Raw genomic sequence first — 15,969 nt, 5'->3', positions numbered from 1 at the left:
GATGACGGAGCGAGCGGGCGGCTGCCCGCGAGCCGTGGCGAGTGGCACAAGACCAACTGACGTGCATTCCGAGCCAAGTGAGCCAAGTGGACTGACAGTCGACGCGCAGGGCGCGGTGGCACCCGCTCTGGCCAGCTTGCCGTCCTTGGATCGGGGCGGGCCAGTGTGGCCAGTATTGCACGCTGCCCGCTCAGTACATCTGCTTGCTCTGTGCCAAGTGCTGCGATGTACCAGCAACCTCATAAAATGATGGATACATGAATCTCGGACCGGGGTACAATGTTTTGGTTTTGGAATGTATATGCCCATGAAACGACTACTGCTGCTACTACTCGTTAAAGTCGACTTGTCGCCGCCGCGCCGGGGCTATACCACCTCAGCGCAGCTCTCTCAGCAGCCAAGCCAAAAGCGAGCTTACGCGTCCATCTCGAAGAGGACGACCTCTGCGCGCTTGTCGCCGACATTGTCGACGACGAGCTGGTCGCCCGTGACGGCGCCGCGGATGAAGACGCCGTCGCCCTCGCCGAGGGTGGCCTCCTGGCCGCCAAGCGTGACCTTGACGAGCGCGCCGCCCTTGCCGTCGGTGGGCGCCTTGCGGGGGTTGTAGCCCGAGGTCTGGACGAGCTGGACGTATGCGAGCTTGTTGCCTCCCGGGCCCTTGAGGCGGGGGAGGAGCGTGTGCTCGACGCTCTTGCCAGAGCTGAGGAGCGTGCCGAAGAAGTTGAGCGCGGCATGGATCGGCGTCGGGCCCTTGGCGTCCCGCTCGTCAATCACCCCCTCGGCGGACACCGGCGCAACGATGTGCGCCCACTTGTCCGTCTTGTCCGCGTCGGAGAAGTGGCGCGCATAGTACGCCGGCTTGAGCCCGCGCTCGTTGGGCAGCGCCCAGATCTGGAGGAAGTGGACTTCGTCCTTCTTGTTGTCGTTGTACTCCGAGTGCCGGATGCCCGTGCCGCCAGAGGTCATCTGGATATCGCCGCGGACCATGGTCTCGACGTTGCCCATGCTGTCCTTGTGCGCGAGCTCGCCGCTAATGACGTACGAGAAGATCTCGGCCTCGCGGTGTGGATGGGTCGGGAAGCCGGTGGACGGCGCGACGCGGTCCTCGTTGATGACGCGCAACGAGCCAAAGTTCTCAAACGCCGGGTCGTAGTAGTCGGCAAAGGAGAAGGTGTGGAACGTCTTGAGCCAGCCGTGGTTGGACCCGCCGCGGTCTTGCGACGGGCGGAACTGGAAGGTGGGGTTGGAGGCGGTGGTGCTGGACGACATCTTGCGGATGATGGTGGGGGTGACGGCGGGCTTGAGCTGCGCGGTGCGCGCGAGGATGGACGGACGGAGAATGGTGGCGACGAGCGCGAAGAGGGCTGCGATGAGTGCTGCGCCGAGGAGGCGGGTGCTGAGCGGTATGGTTGTGTGGAGGACTGAGTCCTTGAGAGTTGTTGGTGGATGTTTTTTGGAGTGAAGAACAGATGCAAGTCGAGTTTTGGGGGTCGCTTTTATACCTTTTGCCCGACGTCAGGAGCAGTCTAGTGCGATGAGAGCAATCAGTCAGGCGTCAAGGACGGGGTTGTGCATCGCGACGAGGTGGGCGAGGGGTGCAACAACGTCATGTGTACGAGCAGTCAGCAAAGTGGCAGGAGTCGCGAGCAGAAATTGCCCAAAGTGGTGGTCTGATTCCCAGCACTTGGTCACACTGGCGCGAGGGGGATTCTGCGTTCGGTGCCTCCGATCCGACCTTTGTCCGGTGAGCCAGCCGCATGCTAGACGATGCGAGCAAGACAACGCGGCGACACGACGGGGGGTGCCCGACGAAGAGTGCATGCATGCACGCGCTTATTATATCCTGTGAGCGATTGGCGAGCGAGCGCGCCGCGACGGACGACGGTAGAGGCTGGGTGGCCCTGGCTGATAACGCGTGCCAAGCAAGCTTGGGCTCACCCGCCTGCCTGCCTGCAAGCAGCACGGCGCAGCGGTGACCTTTGATATCCGATCATTCCTACGTCCTGTTGTTGTCGTCGTCGTTGTCGTCGTCGTTGCGGTAGTCAGTCGTCTGACTTTGCGCCGCCCTCGTACACGCCTCGACCCCAGGATGGCATGGCTCCAGACTATACCCGGTCGCCCCATCGTCTTCCCGGCCGTAGCGACGACTCGACTCCGGCGACTGCCGCCTCAGCCCCACTCATCATCATTGGGCGATAGCGCCCGCGTGTAGCGATACCGCCAGCGTTCCTTATCCAGACTCGCCGCCAGCGCAAGCAGACACCGAGGAGCGAGCCCGGCTGACCACGGCTACACCCCCGGCCCACTGTTAACGGCTAACGACTGACGCGTCGGCATGTAATGTTCTATCAGGACGACAGACGAACGACGGTATCACGGGAAGACCAAGCTCCACCGCCGCCGCTGCCGCCGCACCGCGCCTCCTCCCTCCGGCGTCCAGATCCACCGCACAAGCCGGCGTCAGCAGACTGCAACAACATTCAGTCGTCGCAGTATGCGCCTCGGCACGACGCCTGCAGCAGCGACAGACAGCAGCAACAGCACCACACTTCCCACTCCCACCGGGTGTCGTGTATGTGTACACACTTGATCGATAAAGCTCAAGCTCAAGCTGCACACATGCAGTGAGCGGAGCGGAGCGTACATAAGTGTGCGTGTTGTGTGCGTTGTCGCGCTCCTCCTCCTCCTCCAAGACAGCCGACACCGACGCAATGTCTGCACCAGACCCCTCCAGCCTCCCGATCCCCGGCACGCTCGTCCTCGTCGACATCGACGGGCGCGCGTCGGGCGCGCACGCGGGCAAGACGAGCGACGTGATCCTCCACCCTACGCCGTCGAGCGACGCCAACGACCCGCTTAATTGGAGTACGGCGAGGAAGCAGGTCGCGTTTGGCATGCTCATGGTTTGTGAGTGCGAGCGAGCGAGCGCAGCGAGCTCGAGGCAGTGTGACGTATCGGCTGACCCCACCCGCAGACTGCATCACGGCCGGCTTTGCAGCCTGCTCAATCTACTCGGTCCTCGTGCCGCTCTCGGACGCGACGGGTATAGCTTTGGGCGACTTGAACGCCGGCACGGGATACAGTGAGTCGGCGTGGCCTGGGGGGCCGGGGTGGGGTACTGTTCCCTCCACGCTCGCTCGCTCGCCGCTTCGCAGCTCCTCGCTCACGCCGCAGTGTTCCTCCTCCTGGGCTGGGGCGGTATCCTCACCCAGCCCTTCGCGCAAACTTTCGGCAAGCGCCCGACCTTCATCATCTCCCAGCTGGGCCACCTCGCCATCATCGTGTGGCAGGGCTACATCAACGGCCCGGGCGACTGGTACGCCAACAAGATTATCCAGGGGTTCTTGACTAGCCCTATTGAGATGCTGGTGGAGATTAGCATCAGTGACTTGGTGGGTCGTCCCCCCCCCCCCCTCGCCCCTTCCTCTGACACCGCAGTTCTTCGCGCACGAGCGAGGCTTCTACATGGGGCTGTACTCGATGGCTTTGTTCGGCGGCAACTTCCTCGCGCCTGTATGGGCTGGCGTAAGTCCCCCGGCTCTGCCCAGCTGACGCCCCGCCAGTTCGTCAACGACGCGCTCGGATACCGCTGGGTGTTCTGGATCTCGGCGATCCAGCTGGCGGCGGGTACACTCGTGCTGATCCTGTTCATGGAGGAGACAAACTATAACCGCGGCACGACGGAGATCTCCGAGAACCACGGCGACGCGGCGAGCACGAGCTCGAACAGCGAGGAGAAGAGCAGCGACAAGGACGCGCCGGCACTCACTACCACGCACGACGTGACGGCCTCCGATGAGCGCCAGCTCACCGGCACGCCGTACGGCTTTGTCCGCCGCATGGCCATGTTCAACGACAGGTGGACGACCATGAAGGTGTTCTACACGCAGATGTACCGCCCCATCCTGTTCCTGCGGTACCCGGTTGTGTTCTGGTAAGCCCCACTGCTCACGAGCACGCGAGCTCACACAGCAGGTCCGGGGTGCTCTACGGCTCCAGTCTGATCTGGTACAACGTGCTCAACGCGACCGCGTCGCTCATCTTCACCGACGTGTACCACTTCCGCGCGTCCATGGTCGGCTTGACGTACCTCGGCCCGACGTTGGGCGCGGTCCTGGCAGCGGGGTACGCAGGCTACGCGGCGGACAAGTTCCTGCTCTGGGACGCGCGGCGCAAGCACGGCGTCCGCGAGCCAGAGGACAGGCTGTGGCTGCTCGGCCTCAACGCGCTCATCCTCCCCGTTGGTCTGATCCTGTGGGGCGTCGGCGCGGCCAAGCACATCCACTGGTTCGGGCTCGTCGTCGGTGGCTGCCTCACGGCGTTCACGAGCGCGTCGGGCGGCGCGTTCGCCCTGAACTATGTGCTTGACAGCTACAAGGACTTGGGCGGCGAGGTCGTGCTGAGCGTCATCTTGGTCAGGGTGAGTGACTCGGCTTGGAGGCGAGGTAGCTCGCGCTGACGCGCTCGCTCTTACAGAACACCATGTCCTTTGCCGTCTCCTACGGCATCACCCCCTGGGTCGTCAACATGGGCTACCAGAACTCATTCATCGTCGCCGCGCTCGTCGGCATGGTCGTCTACCTCTCCTTCCTGCCAGTCATCAAGTGGGGCAAGGGGTGGCGCAAGGCCAGCAGGGCGAGCTACTGGGCGTACGTGAGATCGAGCGTCATGGGGCATTAGCGGGGGGTGAGTCCCGGCCTGGGGGCGGGGTGGAGCGGGGCATGGATCGGGGCTTCCTCGAGCCCCCGCCCTCCCCGCCTCCGCCCCGCCCCGTGCGCAGCAGGTGGAGCTCGATCTGGGCGCGTAGTTGGTTGTACCTTGGATACAGGTCAGATCTCGTTGGCCAGGCGGCGGAAGTTTGTAGAGGTTGAGTTGTAGAAACGAATGCAGTGGTTGGTTTGGCTTGTGCGTGCTTCGACGACTCCGTGCAGATCGCGCTTGCTCGCTCGTCGGCTCGTCGGCACCCGTGCCGCCAGGCTCGGAGGTCGGCGCTGATGCACGGCCGGGCGGTCGGCTCTACTGCTCGCTCAGCTGCAGGGGGACTTGCATGACCGGATACATGCCGGATACAGCGCCGTCGAGCCGATCCATGCCAGGCAACAGGCCAACGGCAATCGGGTGGCACATTCCGCGCAGGCGACGTTGGCGATTGGCGAGATTCGCGGGCGCGGCGCCACTCTAGCCCGCCACGCCTCGCCCTGTCGTCGTATCGCTCTCCCCTCGTAACCGCCCATACCGCCGACTCGAAGCCGACACACATCGTTACTAACGACGAGACCTAGCCGGAGCTCCTGCTGCGGAGTCAGCTGATAAGCCCTGGCCAGCTCTAGGGCGTGCGTTGGGGTGGCCGCCGGGGTGGGGCTGGGGGGCGCCGCGCGGCACTTCCCAGCGACAGCGAAGCACGCAGCAGCGAGCGACGAGAGACGAGAGACGAGGTACTTACCCGCTACTCGTCTATAGCTAACCTTGTCGTCGTCTCTCACTCTCACTCACACTCTCTTTCACTCGATCACCCGTATCGCAACTTTATCAATGGCAACGCACGCCGCGCGCGCACCCCTTCCGCCGACGCACTTCGCGTCCGACGCACACGCGCACTCTCGCTCGTCGACTTCCCCGCCCGCACAGCCGCGCAAGCGGCGCCCGCACACGCGCACCTCGACGGGGTGCCGCGAGTGTCGGCGCCAGCGCATCAAGTGCGCCGAGGGCCCTGTGTCCGCGTCGAGCGGGCGCAAGGTCGTGTGCCGCCGGTGCTGGGAGACGGACAAGCAATGCCACTACCCCGTCGGCGGGCGTCTGCAGCGCGGCAAGGGCGCAAGCGAGGACATGTGGGAGGCGGCGGAGAACGTGCAGCAGTGGCCCGGGAGCGCGGCGCTCGAGGCCGCGCGCGAGGAGTGGACGAGACTCGCGGAAACGTGGCTCCAGGCGCAGGTGACCAACAGCGCGCTCGTCGAAGGCAGGATGAAGGTCGATATCACGCCGCGCGGGTTCGTCGGTGTGCAGCCCAAGCGGCGCCGGGCGAAGCACGTCGACGTGGGTTCGATTCTTGACCCCCCGCGCGCGCCGCTCCCGCCGACCGCGCCGGCGGTGGGCTTTGGCGCGTCCGAGCTCGTCCCGCCGCCCATGTTCAGCCCCGACGCCGGCTGGGTCGCGTTCGAGCTGCCCCCGCTCTCCGAGTCGCCGGGGAGCGACACCAGTTCCTCGGCGCACGCCGTGTTCCCGACCGACGGCAGCGCAGTGTTCCCCCCAAACGACGAAGGCACGCTCGACGCCGTGTTCGTGCCGCTCGCCGACGAGACGGTCCAGCTCGTGGCCCCTGAGGCCGCGCTCGCACCAGTGCCAGTCGACCCCGTGGCCATCGTGCCCCTCGCCGACGCCTCGCCGCCCCTCGGCCAGGCTACGTCGCTCGTGCTTCCCGACATTGCGACAACTACGGCGGGCGGCGACACCGCCGCTGCTGCCGCCGCTGCCGACGACGACATCATCGACCTCACCTCCCTCCCCTCCGAGTCGCTCCAGCTCGCAGTACGCAACAGCATCATCGCCGAGTCCTCGCCCGACCTCGGCCCGCCCGACTCGGACCTCAGCTCCCTCCTCGAGAAGCTCGTCAACCCTACTCCGGCATCACTCCTGTCGACCTTTTCCATCGCCGGGCTGTCCGACTGCCCGCTCAGCCGCTCCGCAGTGAGCTACTTTGAGACACAGGGCTGCATCGAGATCGTGGCGACGAGCAAGATGTCCCACAACTGGATCTACACGCAGCTGTTCCCGCGCGCCCTGGCGAGCCTGTGCTCCCCCAAGCCGCTCAGCTCGACGGGCAAGCCAACAGTCCACACTTACATCCGCGACTACCTCCACTCGTCGCTGCTCCACCTGAGCTTCGTGCACCGCGGCAACCTCGAGAGCGAGGACGGCAAGAGCTGGTTCTGGCGCTGCGAGGCCGCGCGGAGCAAGCAGGAGGCGGACAGCGCCATCCTCAAGGCCAAAGTCCTCTTCACAGGCCCGCAGTGGAAGACGCAAGAGTATCTGTAAGTGGCAGCGTGCTTCCCCACTCACACCCCCAGCATGGCCTTCTTCGTCAGCTCGATGGCGCAGATGCTCGACGGCGGCACGCTCGAGATCAACCCGACGACGGCGTTCGAGCTGCCGGACAACGAGGCCGACAGCGAGTTCGCGACGTGCCTGCGCGACTTTATCGCCGTCTACTCGGTCGTGCAGTTCACCTGCACGCCCGTCGACGCGATGCCGCACGCGCCCGCGCCGTTCACGGTGCCGCGCGACGGGCCAGAGCTCGTCGAGCAGTTCTTCGGCTTCACCCGCCGCATCGTGCGCATCATGTACCGCATCAGCGTGATGGTGTCGCGGCGCTACATCCTCATCCGGGCGGGGAGCGACGCCTCGGCCCCGGGCGTCATGCTGCGCTCGGAGGCTACCGCGCTGCTCGCCGAAATCTCCGACCAGTGGGACTGGGACGAGGCGAATTTCGACCCTGGGCGCAGCGACCGTACCCAGCGCGGCAACGAGGTCATGCGCGCCGCGTGCATCGTGCTCCTGCTCACCGAGGTGCTCGAGACTGATTTGGGCGACGAGCGGATCACAAGGGAGCGCGAGCGCGCGATGGAGCTCGTGGGGGACGCCGAGCCGGCGACCATGCCGGGGTTCCTGTGGGCGTTGACCGTACGTACTCTACATCTCCCTGCGCTCGCTCACTAGATCATCGGCGTGTATACCCGCGACAAGGACGCCCGCGCCGACCTGCAGCACACGTCCCGCCTCGCCCTGTCCATGTCGTACGGCGCGTCCTACCGCGGCTCGGACGACATCATGGCGCTGTGCTGGGAGGTGCTCGACACGTGCGGCGCGTACGAGGACGGCATGGCGCCGTGGCGCGAGGCCATGCACACGTTTGGGCGGAACATGTGGCTGTAGGTGCGAGTCGGTGCGCTAGCGCCGACGAGCAGGTTGCAAGGAGAGCAGATGGGGAGGAGGAAGTGAGCGGAGTGTGGCAGTTGCCGGAGCAGACGAGACATGCACACACCATCATCACGCGAGCCGCCTGTTGTAACTATGTTGTAGGCCGCGATATCATGCATCAGAGTAGTCCTTGTGTTCCCAAGCTTCTTCTTGCCTTCACTAGACCTGCGGCGCGCCGACCGCCTCGACAATCCGCTCCATCGCAGCGAGCGTCTCCTCGTCGTACCCGATATACCCGATGACCTGGAGGCAGATGGGCGCGTCGACGTGCGTGGTCGACGCGTACGTGTCGAGAATGTACGCCTCGGTCTGGTTGCGCGGGTGGTAGAGCTCCTGCGGGTCCTCGCGGTCCAGTCCTGGGACGACGGACAGGCCGGTGGGGAAGACGCCGGCGGGGTAGTTGACCAGGTTCCAGTAGGACGTGTACTGGGTGTGGTGTGAGCTGGGCCTCGTGCCTCCGTTCGTCGTCGCGCCTGCAATGCACCGCACGCCGTGCCACTCACCCCCCAGTACTTTGCCGTCTCGAGCAACGGCGCTGGCGTCGGCCCGACGGGCCCAAGCACCACATCCACGCCCTGCGCATACCAGTGCTTGGCGACCTCGAGGCGCAACTCGTCGCGCGCGTTCACAAACGAGTAGTACTCTGCCAAGTCCATCTCCTTGCCCTCGCTCTGCGAGATGATCCACTCGGTCATCGGGCGCGTCGGCTCGCCGGAGCGGTCGAGGAGGTGGCGGACCGACTTGCCCCCGTCGGGCCAGTACAGGCGGCGCTGTTGTTGTCAGCTTTGTTGTCTGCCACTCGACCCACGAGGATGTCCCACGCCTCCTTGTCCTTGTACGGCGCGTACTCGACGACCTCGAACCGCCCGTCCTTCTCCAGCCTGTCGACCACATGCGCCATCGCACGGCGGATCGGCTTGACAGGCCGCACGACGCCGTCGTCGCGCAGCACGCCGACGCGCAGCTTGCGCGGCAAGGTGACCTCGCGCCACGGCATGTAGAGGACGCGCGGGTCGAGCCGCCACGGCTCGGAGGAGAGCACGAGGCGCATGTACATCCCCAGGTCGTCGATGTGGCGCCCCATCGGCCCGTGCGTCACCAGGATGCCCTCGTACCCGCCCTTCCTGGCGGGCGAGCGCATCCCGCCCTTTGGCAGGCGGCCGGCGGTCGGCTTGAACGTGTAGATGCCACAGTTGGCTGCCGGCTGCGAGTGTCAGTGAGCGAGCGAGCGGGCAGGAGGGACACGGCGTATGCCAGGCAGAAAAGGGGGGAACTTACCGACCGCAGCGAGCCACCAATGTCAGACCCCAGGCCGAACGGGCTCCCCTTGAACCCCAGGATCGCGCCCTCGCCCCCCGAGCTGCCGCCGCACGTAAGCTTCGTGTTGTGCGGGTTGGTCGTGGCGCCCCAGTATCCCGAGCACTCGAGGTGCATGATGGATTGGGGGTTGGTGGTTTCTGCTGGTCAGCGTGGTTCGTTCTTCCCCTTCGCCCCAACCCACTGCAGTAGAACACGGCGCCGGCGTCGCGCAGGATCCCGACCGCGTGCGCGTCCTCGTCGGCCATGCTCTCGCCGACGCAGCACAAGAACCCGGACGGGCTCTCGTGCCCCTTGATGTCCATGTGGTCCTTGATGCTAATCGGCACGCCGTGCAGCGGCCCAACGACCTTGCCCGTCGCGGCCAGTATGTCGTCGAGGCGGCGCGCGCGCTCCAGAGCCTCGGGGACGAACATCTCCACGAGGCAGTTGGTCGCCTGCTGCGCGAGCGCGCCGGCCTTGGCGTATGCCGTGGTCGCTTGTACTGCCGTATAGCGGCGCTCGGCAATCGCCTTGGCCAGCTGTAGCGCGGAAAGGTCGATGAGCTGCAGCTCCTCGTCGGACAGGATGCCACTGGTGCGCAGGATCGACGTCGTGTTCTGCGGAATGGAGAAGGACTTGGGCAGGCGCCACTCTGCGGGAATGGTTGCGTCGCGCTCGGACAGGACTTGGGCGATGCGCGCGCTCGCGTCGGGGAGGATGGCTGTGGGGGTCATGGTGTGGGCGTGGGGGAGTGCGTGTGAGGAGGTTGGCCGTGTTGCTGCAGCTCCTTAAGACGAACTGGCTGGCTGGCTCAAGCCCACCCGCCCAGCCCAGCCCGCCGCAACGAGCAGCCATCACGCGGCGTGAGTGAGTCCCGGCGCGCTGCACCCACCCGGGCGGCATCTCGGCTTGTTCCCGAACTGCGCGCACAGCGTATCAGTTATCGCACGCGGCGGGTCCGCCGGAGACGCCGTGACGACGTGAGTGGGTGTTGTTGTGGTCGTCGCGAGTCGCGGCAAAGCGCGCAGAGCCAGTTACGCGGCGCGATTTGACGTCATCAATGTTGAACCGCCGGCTGAGCGACATTGGCATGCTGAGGGTCTTGAGCTGGCCGTACTACGCCTGCATGCATGCATGCATGCATGCATGCACAAGTCTATGAGCTGCGTCCCGCACTCACTATGCATGGGTACTTGGTCTCGCCGGTAATATGTAAAACGATCGCGCAGCAGCGGGCTTGAAGTACGGAGCTCACAGCACCAGGAGAAGCCCACCTCCGCCACAGGGCCACACGCCGTCCGCCCTCCTCCCCATGAGGCCGGCCTCGGGCTACTGGACAAGCAACTGTGCATAGCACACCACATATCGCCGGAGCACGCTAAGCACAAGCAGTACACGTCGACGTCGCCCCCCACTGCCGCCGCAACGTGCCCCGCAACCGGAGTCGCCGCAGATAACACGCCGAGACGGCGATCACGGTCCAAATGGCGGAGTCTCCGGCGCGCGCGCAGGATATCGGCGAGCACGGCGTCTTGCACAGTGCCTGCGCTGCGCATGTTGCCGTGGTCGACAACTTCAGCGCGACAGTCTAAAGTCATGGAGAGCCAGCTGTGAAGAGCTGCTCGCTCTGGCTCGTGCTGGTGGACGACTGACTGGCCGGGCGAGCAGCGCGGATGGCTCGGCGTTCTCGGCTGTGCCGACGTCGGCCAAGCCCGCCACTGGCTTGACGCGGCGTGCGCTCTCGCAGCTCGAGATGTCCGCCTCGCGTGGCCTCTTCCATGGCTTCTGTATGCATGAGCGCGACGACGCCTCATAAGGGGCTCGACTCACTCACTGGCTACTCGCTGCCCGCTCCAGTCTTGCCCAACGGCCACACGCCGAGCCACAATGTACAGCGCAGATAGGGCGGCGATACGAGCCGGCGGAGGGTCAGCTGACCATCATTGCCGGGGAGCACATGCAACGAGGACCCCACAACCCGCTGCTTGTCGTCTCAACTCTACATCACTCACCCCATCAGCACCATGCCCCGCTCCCTCTCCGAGCTGCGCGCGGCCGACGAGGCGTCGTCCAAGCGACGGCGGTACGAGCGCAAGTCGACGGGATGCCGCCCATGCCGGCTCCACCACGTCAAGTGCGTCGAGGGCGCCCTCGGGCCGTCGGGCCGCAAGCTCACCTGCCGCCGCTGCTGGGAGACGCAGCGCGAGTGCTTTTATCCCGTCGGTGGGAGCGTGCAGCGCGGCAAGCTGGCCTCGGAGCCGTGGGAGCGCGCCGAGGAGGGCGACTGCTGGACCGAGGAGGCGGGGGACGTTATCGAGATTCGCCGCGATCGCTCCGTGTCCATCTCGGCTTCGACGAGCGCTATCGCCGTGCGGTCCACCGCCGCCGCCGCATCGCCCGGCCCCGCATCGCCCCGCCTGCCAACCATCTCGAACCTAATCTCCCTCCTCACGCCTGCCCCCGCGTCCCCGCTGTCGACATTCACGCTGGCGTCCCTCACGACCTCACCGCTCGAACGCACAGCAGTCACGTTCTTCGAGACACGGGGGTGCACCGACATCGTGGCAGCCGCGACGCCGGCGCAGAACTGGATCTTCACGCAGCTCCTCCCGCGCGTGTTCGCGAGCCTGCTCACGCCGACGGGCGCGACCGACGCCTCGGGCCTGCTGCGCAAATGGCTGCACAACAACTTGCTCGAGCTGAGCTGTATCCAGCGCTCCCATGTCGAGGGGGACGCGCACAAGGCCGCGATATGGCGCGCCGAGGCGGGCAAGTACCACAACGTCGCGGACGGCGCCATGTTCCGCGCCAAGGTGCTCTTCCCTTCCCAGTGGAAGACGGACGAGTATTTGTGAGTGTCAACCACCCAGATCGAGAGAGAGCGGCGCTCACGCCCCAGGATGGGCTTCTACATCCGCTGCGTGTCCGAGCTGCTCACCGACGGCGAGTTCAACATCGACGCCAAGACGTCCGCGGACCTCCCTTCGCCGGATAGCGACTTCCACGCGATCGTGCGGCAGCTGGTGACGATCTACGCGATACAAAAGTTCAGCTGTACGCCGGTGGAGCGGATGCCTGGCGCGCTGCCTGCCGTCGAGCTGTTACCTGACAGCCCGGGGTTACGCGCTGTCGAGGATTACTTTGGCTTCACGCCGCGCGCGGCCGAGCTCCTTCAGCGCGTGAGCTCCATGGTTGCGCAGCGCAGCGTCATCCTGTCGATGGGCACGCACGGCGAAGTGGCCGGCATGCTGCTGGCCGCGGAGGCGGAGGGGGTCATGACGCAGCTTGTTGACCGGTGGGAGTGGGACGAGGAGGGGTGGGATGCGGGCCGGCCGGGGCGGGTACAGCGCGGCAACGAGGTGGGTCGAGCGCGAGCGCGAGGAAACAAGGCGACTGACATGCCAGGTGATGCGGTGCGCGCTCATCGCCATGCTGCACTGCGAGGTGCTCAACCGCGACCTGGACGACGCGCGCATCGTGGAGGCAAGAAAGCGCGGGCTCGAGCTCGTCGCCGACGCCGAGGCGGACACTCTGCCCGGTATGGTGTGGCCGCTAAGTGTGAGTCGCGCACCGCGCATACATATACGTAGCTCACACACCAGATACTGGCCATCTACACCCGCGACAAGGAAGAACGTACCCGCGTCCACGACCTCGTCAGGCTCGCCATCACCGTGTCGTACGGCGCCGGGTACCCCAACCCCGACGACGTGTTCAACCTCTGCTGGGACATCCTCGACTCGCGCGGCAAGTACGAGAATGGGATTGCGCCGTGGCGTGAGGCGATGAAGATGTTTGGCAAGAGCTTGTTGTTGTAGTAGAGCAGAAACGTTGTACGCTACCACCTAATTCATGCAACAGTGTAACAGCTAGCTATCGTACAGGAGCGGTGTCGACGTACGTCGGTGTCGACACCCTATTAATCGCACCTCATCCCCTCGCCTCGGCCACTGCGTGACCTCGCCCGCGCGACTAGATCCACAGATTCCGCCCACACGCCGCCATGACCTCGCGCCACGGCGCGATGCTGTCCTCGTAATGCCCATTCTTGTCATACACGCCCCAGCTTAGGGCCAGCACCTCGTCCGAGCCATTATAGTGTGCGCCAAACGACGTGTGCAGCGCCAGGCGGATCAGGTTCTGCAGCTCGGCGCGCTCGTCCGCGCCTGCAGTGTACACTGCGATCACGGTCAGCGCCCACTGGAACCCGGGCATCGTGGAGGGCTCGCAGTCTGCCACGAGCTCGAGGGCGCGCTTGCGCGCGCGGGTGAGGCGCGCGTCGGCTAGGTCGACGGAGAGGACCTCGACGAGGAGGAGGAATGTGAGGGCTGCGCGCATCACCTGGGCGGTGTCAGTATGGTGTTATTGCCACTTGACGCTGCTCGCTGCGCTCGCACCGCGCCCACTCACCTCGTTCCCCCGCTGGATTCGGTCCGACAGCCCATGGTCGATATGTGTCTCGTCCCAGTCCCACGTATCGCAGAGGTCCGTGGCCAGGCGACTCGCCTGCGCCTTGAGGAGCATCTCTGGCGGGGCGTTGGTCCCCTCGACACCCGTGCGGGCCATGACCCAGCGCTGGACGGCCATGGCGCTGATATCGCCCACCATGTTTGCGATGCGGCGCGTAAACCCAAAAAACTTGTCGACGAGGTGGTGCCCCGTCGCGTCGAGCGCCAGCACGGGCTTGGACACCTTCATCACCTCGAGCGGCGAGCACGCGTACTGGAATATGCTGTAGATTGCCAGCAGGTCGTGCAGGCCCGGGTAGAAGGTCGACGCGACGGTTGGGGGGAGCGTGAAGGCCGTGTTGGTGTCGATTTGGAGGCTGCCCGCTGCGAGCATGTCGGCGATACATCTGACAAAGAAGCCCATCCTAGGTCTGCGTCAGCGAGCCGCCGAACACCTGCCCACGCCACGACTCACAAATACTCCTCCGTCTTCCACTGCGGCCCCTCGAACATGACCCTCGCCTTGAGACTGGCATAGCTCGCTTTCTGGCGGTACTTTGTCGCCTCACTCTTCCAGTACCACGACTTTGCCTCGTTCTTCTCCACGTTGCCCTTGTGGACGTACGCCAGGTGGAGGAGGCACGAGTGGAGGAACTCGCGGACGGCCGCGCCAAAGTCGCCGTCCGGCGTCGAGAAGAGCGTCGTGAACAGGCGCGGGAAGAGCTCGGCAAAGATCCAGTTATGCGTGCTCTTCGTCACGGCGACAATCTCGTTGTGCCCCTTGTCCTCGAAGTAGGACACGACCGAGCGGTCGACGGGACACTCGGAGAGCGACGCGAGCGTGAACTGTGCCAGTGCTGACGTCGGCGCGGGCGGGTTGATGATGCTCTGGACCTGCGAGCTCGAGAGCCACGACGCGAGATCGGCTCCTGCGGACAAGGACGGCGTTGGGGCTGCGCCGCCAGCCGCGGTGGTTGGCCTCGCTGGTCCGAGTTGGAGATCTCTCGGCGCGATCGTCACTGCACCGCCGCCGGACGTGAGGCCCGCAAGCGCAGCTGCTATATTCGCCGCGCTCGAGTCGGCCGAGAAGTCGATGGCGAGAGCAGATGCCTGCGCCTGCCCTGCTGGCGCTGGCGCCGAGGTCGCGCTATCCCGCGTGAGCTCGATGATGTCGTCTCCGAGTGCTGCTGCTGCTGCCGCTGCCGTGTCGAGCATCTCGGCCGCCGAGGGCACGGACCCCGCGGCGCTGGCGCCGGCGTTATCAGCCTCGCGCTTTGAGCCCGACTTGCGCCGCTTGCGCTCTGGCCCCTCGTCGGGGCTCGCTTCGGCCCCGCCGCTGCTCGCGCTGCCTTTACGCGCGCGCATCTCCTCCATGGCCTTGACGACGTTGTCGCTCTGGTTGGGCGCGATAAGGTCTGGGTCGCCAGGCCACTGGTCGACGACAAGCGCGAGCTCCCACGGCTCCTGGGAGAGCTTGCCGCGCTGCACGCGCCCGTTGACAGGATAAAAGCATGTCTTGTCCGTCTCCCAGCACCGGCGGCAGGTGACCTTCTTGCCTGATTTCGTCACGGGGCCCTCGGGGCACTTGACGCGGTGAACCCGGCATTGCTTGCACCCCGTCGACGTGCGCGTGTGCCGCAGCTTCTTGCGCGGGAGCTGGAGCGTCAGGTCGTCGGCGGACGGCAGCGGCGCCGCGTTATAGCTGGGCGTAAAGACTGTCGACATGGAGCAGCTGGAGCATGGGAAACGAGACGCGAGAGGCGAGGGATAGCGAGCGTGTCTTGTGGAGATGTGAGATGATGAGGTGAGAGTGCAAAGAGATGGTGGCGTTGTGGGGTCGGTCGGTCGAGGACGAGGGGTCGCCGAGTCGAGCTGCTACTGCTGAGGCTGAGCTGCTTGACAAAACGCCTCAGGGACTGACGGTAACAACAATGCACAAGACAGCGGCGGACAAGTCGCCGCCAGAGATAGGGACAGATCCGTCTTGACGGGGTACAGTACAGGCAGGCAGCAGGCATGCCTCGATCCGTGCTGCTGCTGCACCTCGGTTCAGGCAGATTGGCCCGAAAATTGCCCCGGTAACGGCCACCGTCGTCGGCTCTGCCCGACAAGGAGTTGTTTCAATGTCGGCGCTCACCACGGAGCATAGTCCGGGACTCTCTCTGGTGTGGGATGTATGTGTGGGGATGCATGGGTGTGTGCGGGGATGACATCGCCGCGGCATCCGTACACGCTCACACCGCCTGCT

The 15,969-nt window shown here is 65.4% G+C and overlaps 6 protein-coding genes across 7 annotated transcripts; 3 read left to right on the top strand and 3 right to left on the bottom strand.

Moving 5' to 3' along the window:
• Nucleotides 1–414: 414 nt before the first annotated feature.
• Nucleotides 415–1,269, bottom strand: sll1773 (Putative quercetin 2,3-dioxygenase; the record flags this gene model as incomplete). The annotated part of the gene is made up of 1 exon (XM_062776074.1): nucleotides 415–1,269. One exon carries the CDS (start codon nucleotides 1,267–1,269, stop codon nucleotides 415–417), a length of 855 nt encoding a protein of 284 aa, XP_062632058.1.
• Nucleotides 1,270–2,142: 873 nt separating this feature from the next.
• SPBC1271.10c_6 lies at nucleotides 2,143–4,895 on the top strand. Of its 2 annotated transcripts, XM_062776072.1 has the most exons (8): nucleotides 2,143–2,907; nucleotides 2,975–3,082; nucleotides 3,175–3,392; nucleotides 3,439–3,525; nucleotides 3,564–3,934; nucleotides 3,976–4,420; nucleotides 4,477–4,696; nucleotides 4,769–4,895. In XM_062776072.1, exons 1-7 carry the CDS (start codon nucleotides 2,712–2,714, stop codon nucleotides 4,678–4,680), a joined length of 1,629 nt encoding a protein of 542 aa, XP_062632056.1. In that variant the 5' UTR covers nucleotides 2,143–2,711; the 3' UTR covers nucleotides 4,681–4,696; nucleotides 4,769–4,895. The 2 variants fall into 2 exon arrangements, with proteins under 2 accessions (XP_062632056.1, XP_062632057.1); XM_062776073.1 differs by having other exon boundaries at nucleotides 4,477–4,895.
• Nucleotides 4,896–5,532: 637 nt separating this feature from the next.
• Nucleotides 5,533–7,929, top strand: LOC62_07G009518 (uncharacterized protein; the record flags this gene model as incomplete). Its single annotated transcript, XM_062776071.1, has 3 exons — nucleotides 5,533–7,028; nucleotides 7,065–7,677; nucleotides 7,714–7,929. 3 exons carry the CDS (start codon nucleotides 5,533–5,535, stop codon nucleotides 7,927–7,929), a joined length of 2,325 nt encoding a protein of 774 aa, XP_062632055.1.
• A 204-nt stretch (nucleotides 7,930–8,133) lies between these two features.
• SPCC550.07_3 (Putative amidase) lies at nucleotides 8,134–10,007 on the bottom strand (the record flags this gene model as incomplete). Its single annotated transcript, XM_062776070.1, has 5 exons — nucleotides 8,134–8,400; nucleotides 8,478–8,744; nucleotides 8,783–9,178; nucleotides 9,253–9,434; nucleotides 9,476–10,007. The coding sequence occupies 5 exons, from the start codon at nucleotides 10,005–10,007 to the stop codon at nucleotides 8,134–8,136; spliced, it is 1,644 nt and encodes a 547-aa protein (XP_062632054.1).
• A 1,290-nt stretch (nucleotides 10,008–11,297) lies between these two features.
• Nucleotides 11,298–13,099, top strand: LOC62_07G009516 (uncharacterized protein; the record flags this gene model as incomplete). The annotated part of the gene is made up of 4 exons (XM_062776069.1): nucleotides 11,298–12,124; nucleotides 12,173–12,632; nucleotides 12,679–12,831; nucleotides 12,876–13,099. The coding sequence occupies 4 exons, from the start codon at nucleotides 11,298–11,300 to the stop codon at nucleotides 13,089–13,091; spliced, it is 1,656 nt and encodes a 551-aa protein (XP_062632053.1). The 3' UTR covers nucleotides 13,092–13,099.
• Nucleotides 13,100–13,116: 17 nt separating this feature from the next.
• Nucleotides 13,117–15,549, bottom strand: LOC62_07G009515 (uncharacterized protein). The gene is made up of 3 exons (XM_062776068.1): nucleotides 14,197–15,549; nucleotides 13,684–14,152; nucleotides 13,117–13,614 (listed from the first exon to the last, which is right to left on the bottom strand). The coding sequence occupies exons 1-3, from the start codon at nucleotides 15,444–15,446 to the stop codon at nucleotides 13,246–13,248; spliced, it is 2,088 nt and encodes a 695-aa protein (XP_062632052.1). The 5' UTR covers nucleotides 15,447–15,549; the 3' UTR covers nucleotides 13,117–13,245.
• Between the last annotated feature and the right edge of the window lie 420 nt (nucleotides 15,550–15,969).

This window comes from Vanrija pseudolonga, chromosome 7, assembly GCF_020906515.1.
Source record: "Vanrija pseudolonga chromosome 7, complete sequence".
In the NCBI taxonomy this organism is placed as follows: Eukaryota; Fungi; Basidiomycota; class Tremellomycetes; order Trichosporonales; family Trichosporonaceae; genus Vanrija; species Vanrija pseudolonga.
Note: the sequence above shows the minus strand (reverse complement) of the source record. Positions and strands in the feature narration are given on the sequence as shown.

Excerpts from the sequence above, each read along its gene's own strand:
- LOC62_07G009515 (XM_062776068.1), bottom strand. The coding sequence starts at position 15,446 with ATGTCGACAGTCTTTACGCCCAGCTATAACGCGGCGCCGCTGCCGTCC. Across the intron at positions 14,153-14,196 it reads TGGAAGACGGAGGAGTATTT|ACCTAGGATGGGCTTCTTTG; the intron begins GTGAGTCGTGGC and ends TCGCTGACGCAG. Across the intron at positions 13,615-13,683 it reads GAATCCAGCGGGGGAACGAG|GTGATGCGCGCAGCCCTCAC; the intron begins GTGAGTGGGCGC and ends GACACCGCCCAG.
- SPBC1271.10c_6 (XM_062776072.1), top strand. The coding sequence starts at position 2,712 with ATGTCTGCACCAGACCCCTCCAGCCTCCCGATCCCCGGCACGCTCGTC. Across the intron at positions 3,526-3,563 it reads TCGCGCCTGTATGGGCTGGC|TTCGTCAACGACGCGCTCGG; the intron begins GTAAGTCCCCCG and ends ACGCCCCGCCAG. Across the intron at positions 4,421-4,476 it reads TGAGCGTCATCTTGGTCAGG|AACACCATGTCCTTTGCCGT; the intron begins GTGAGTGACTCG and ends TCGCTCTTACAG.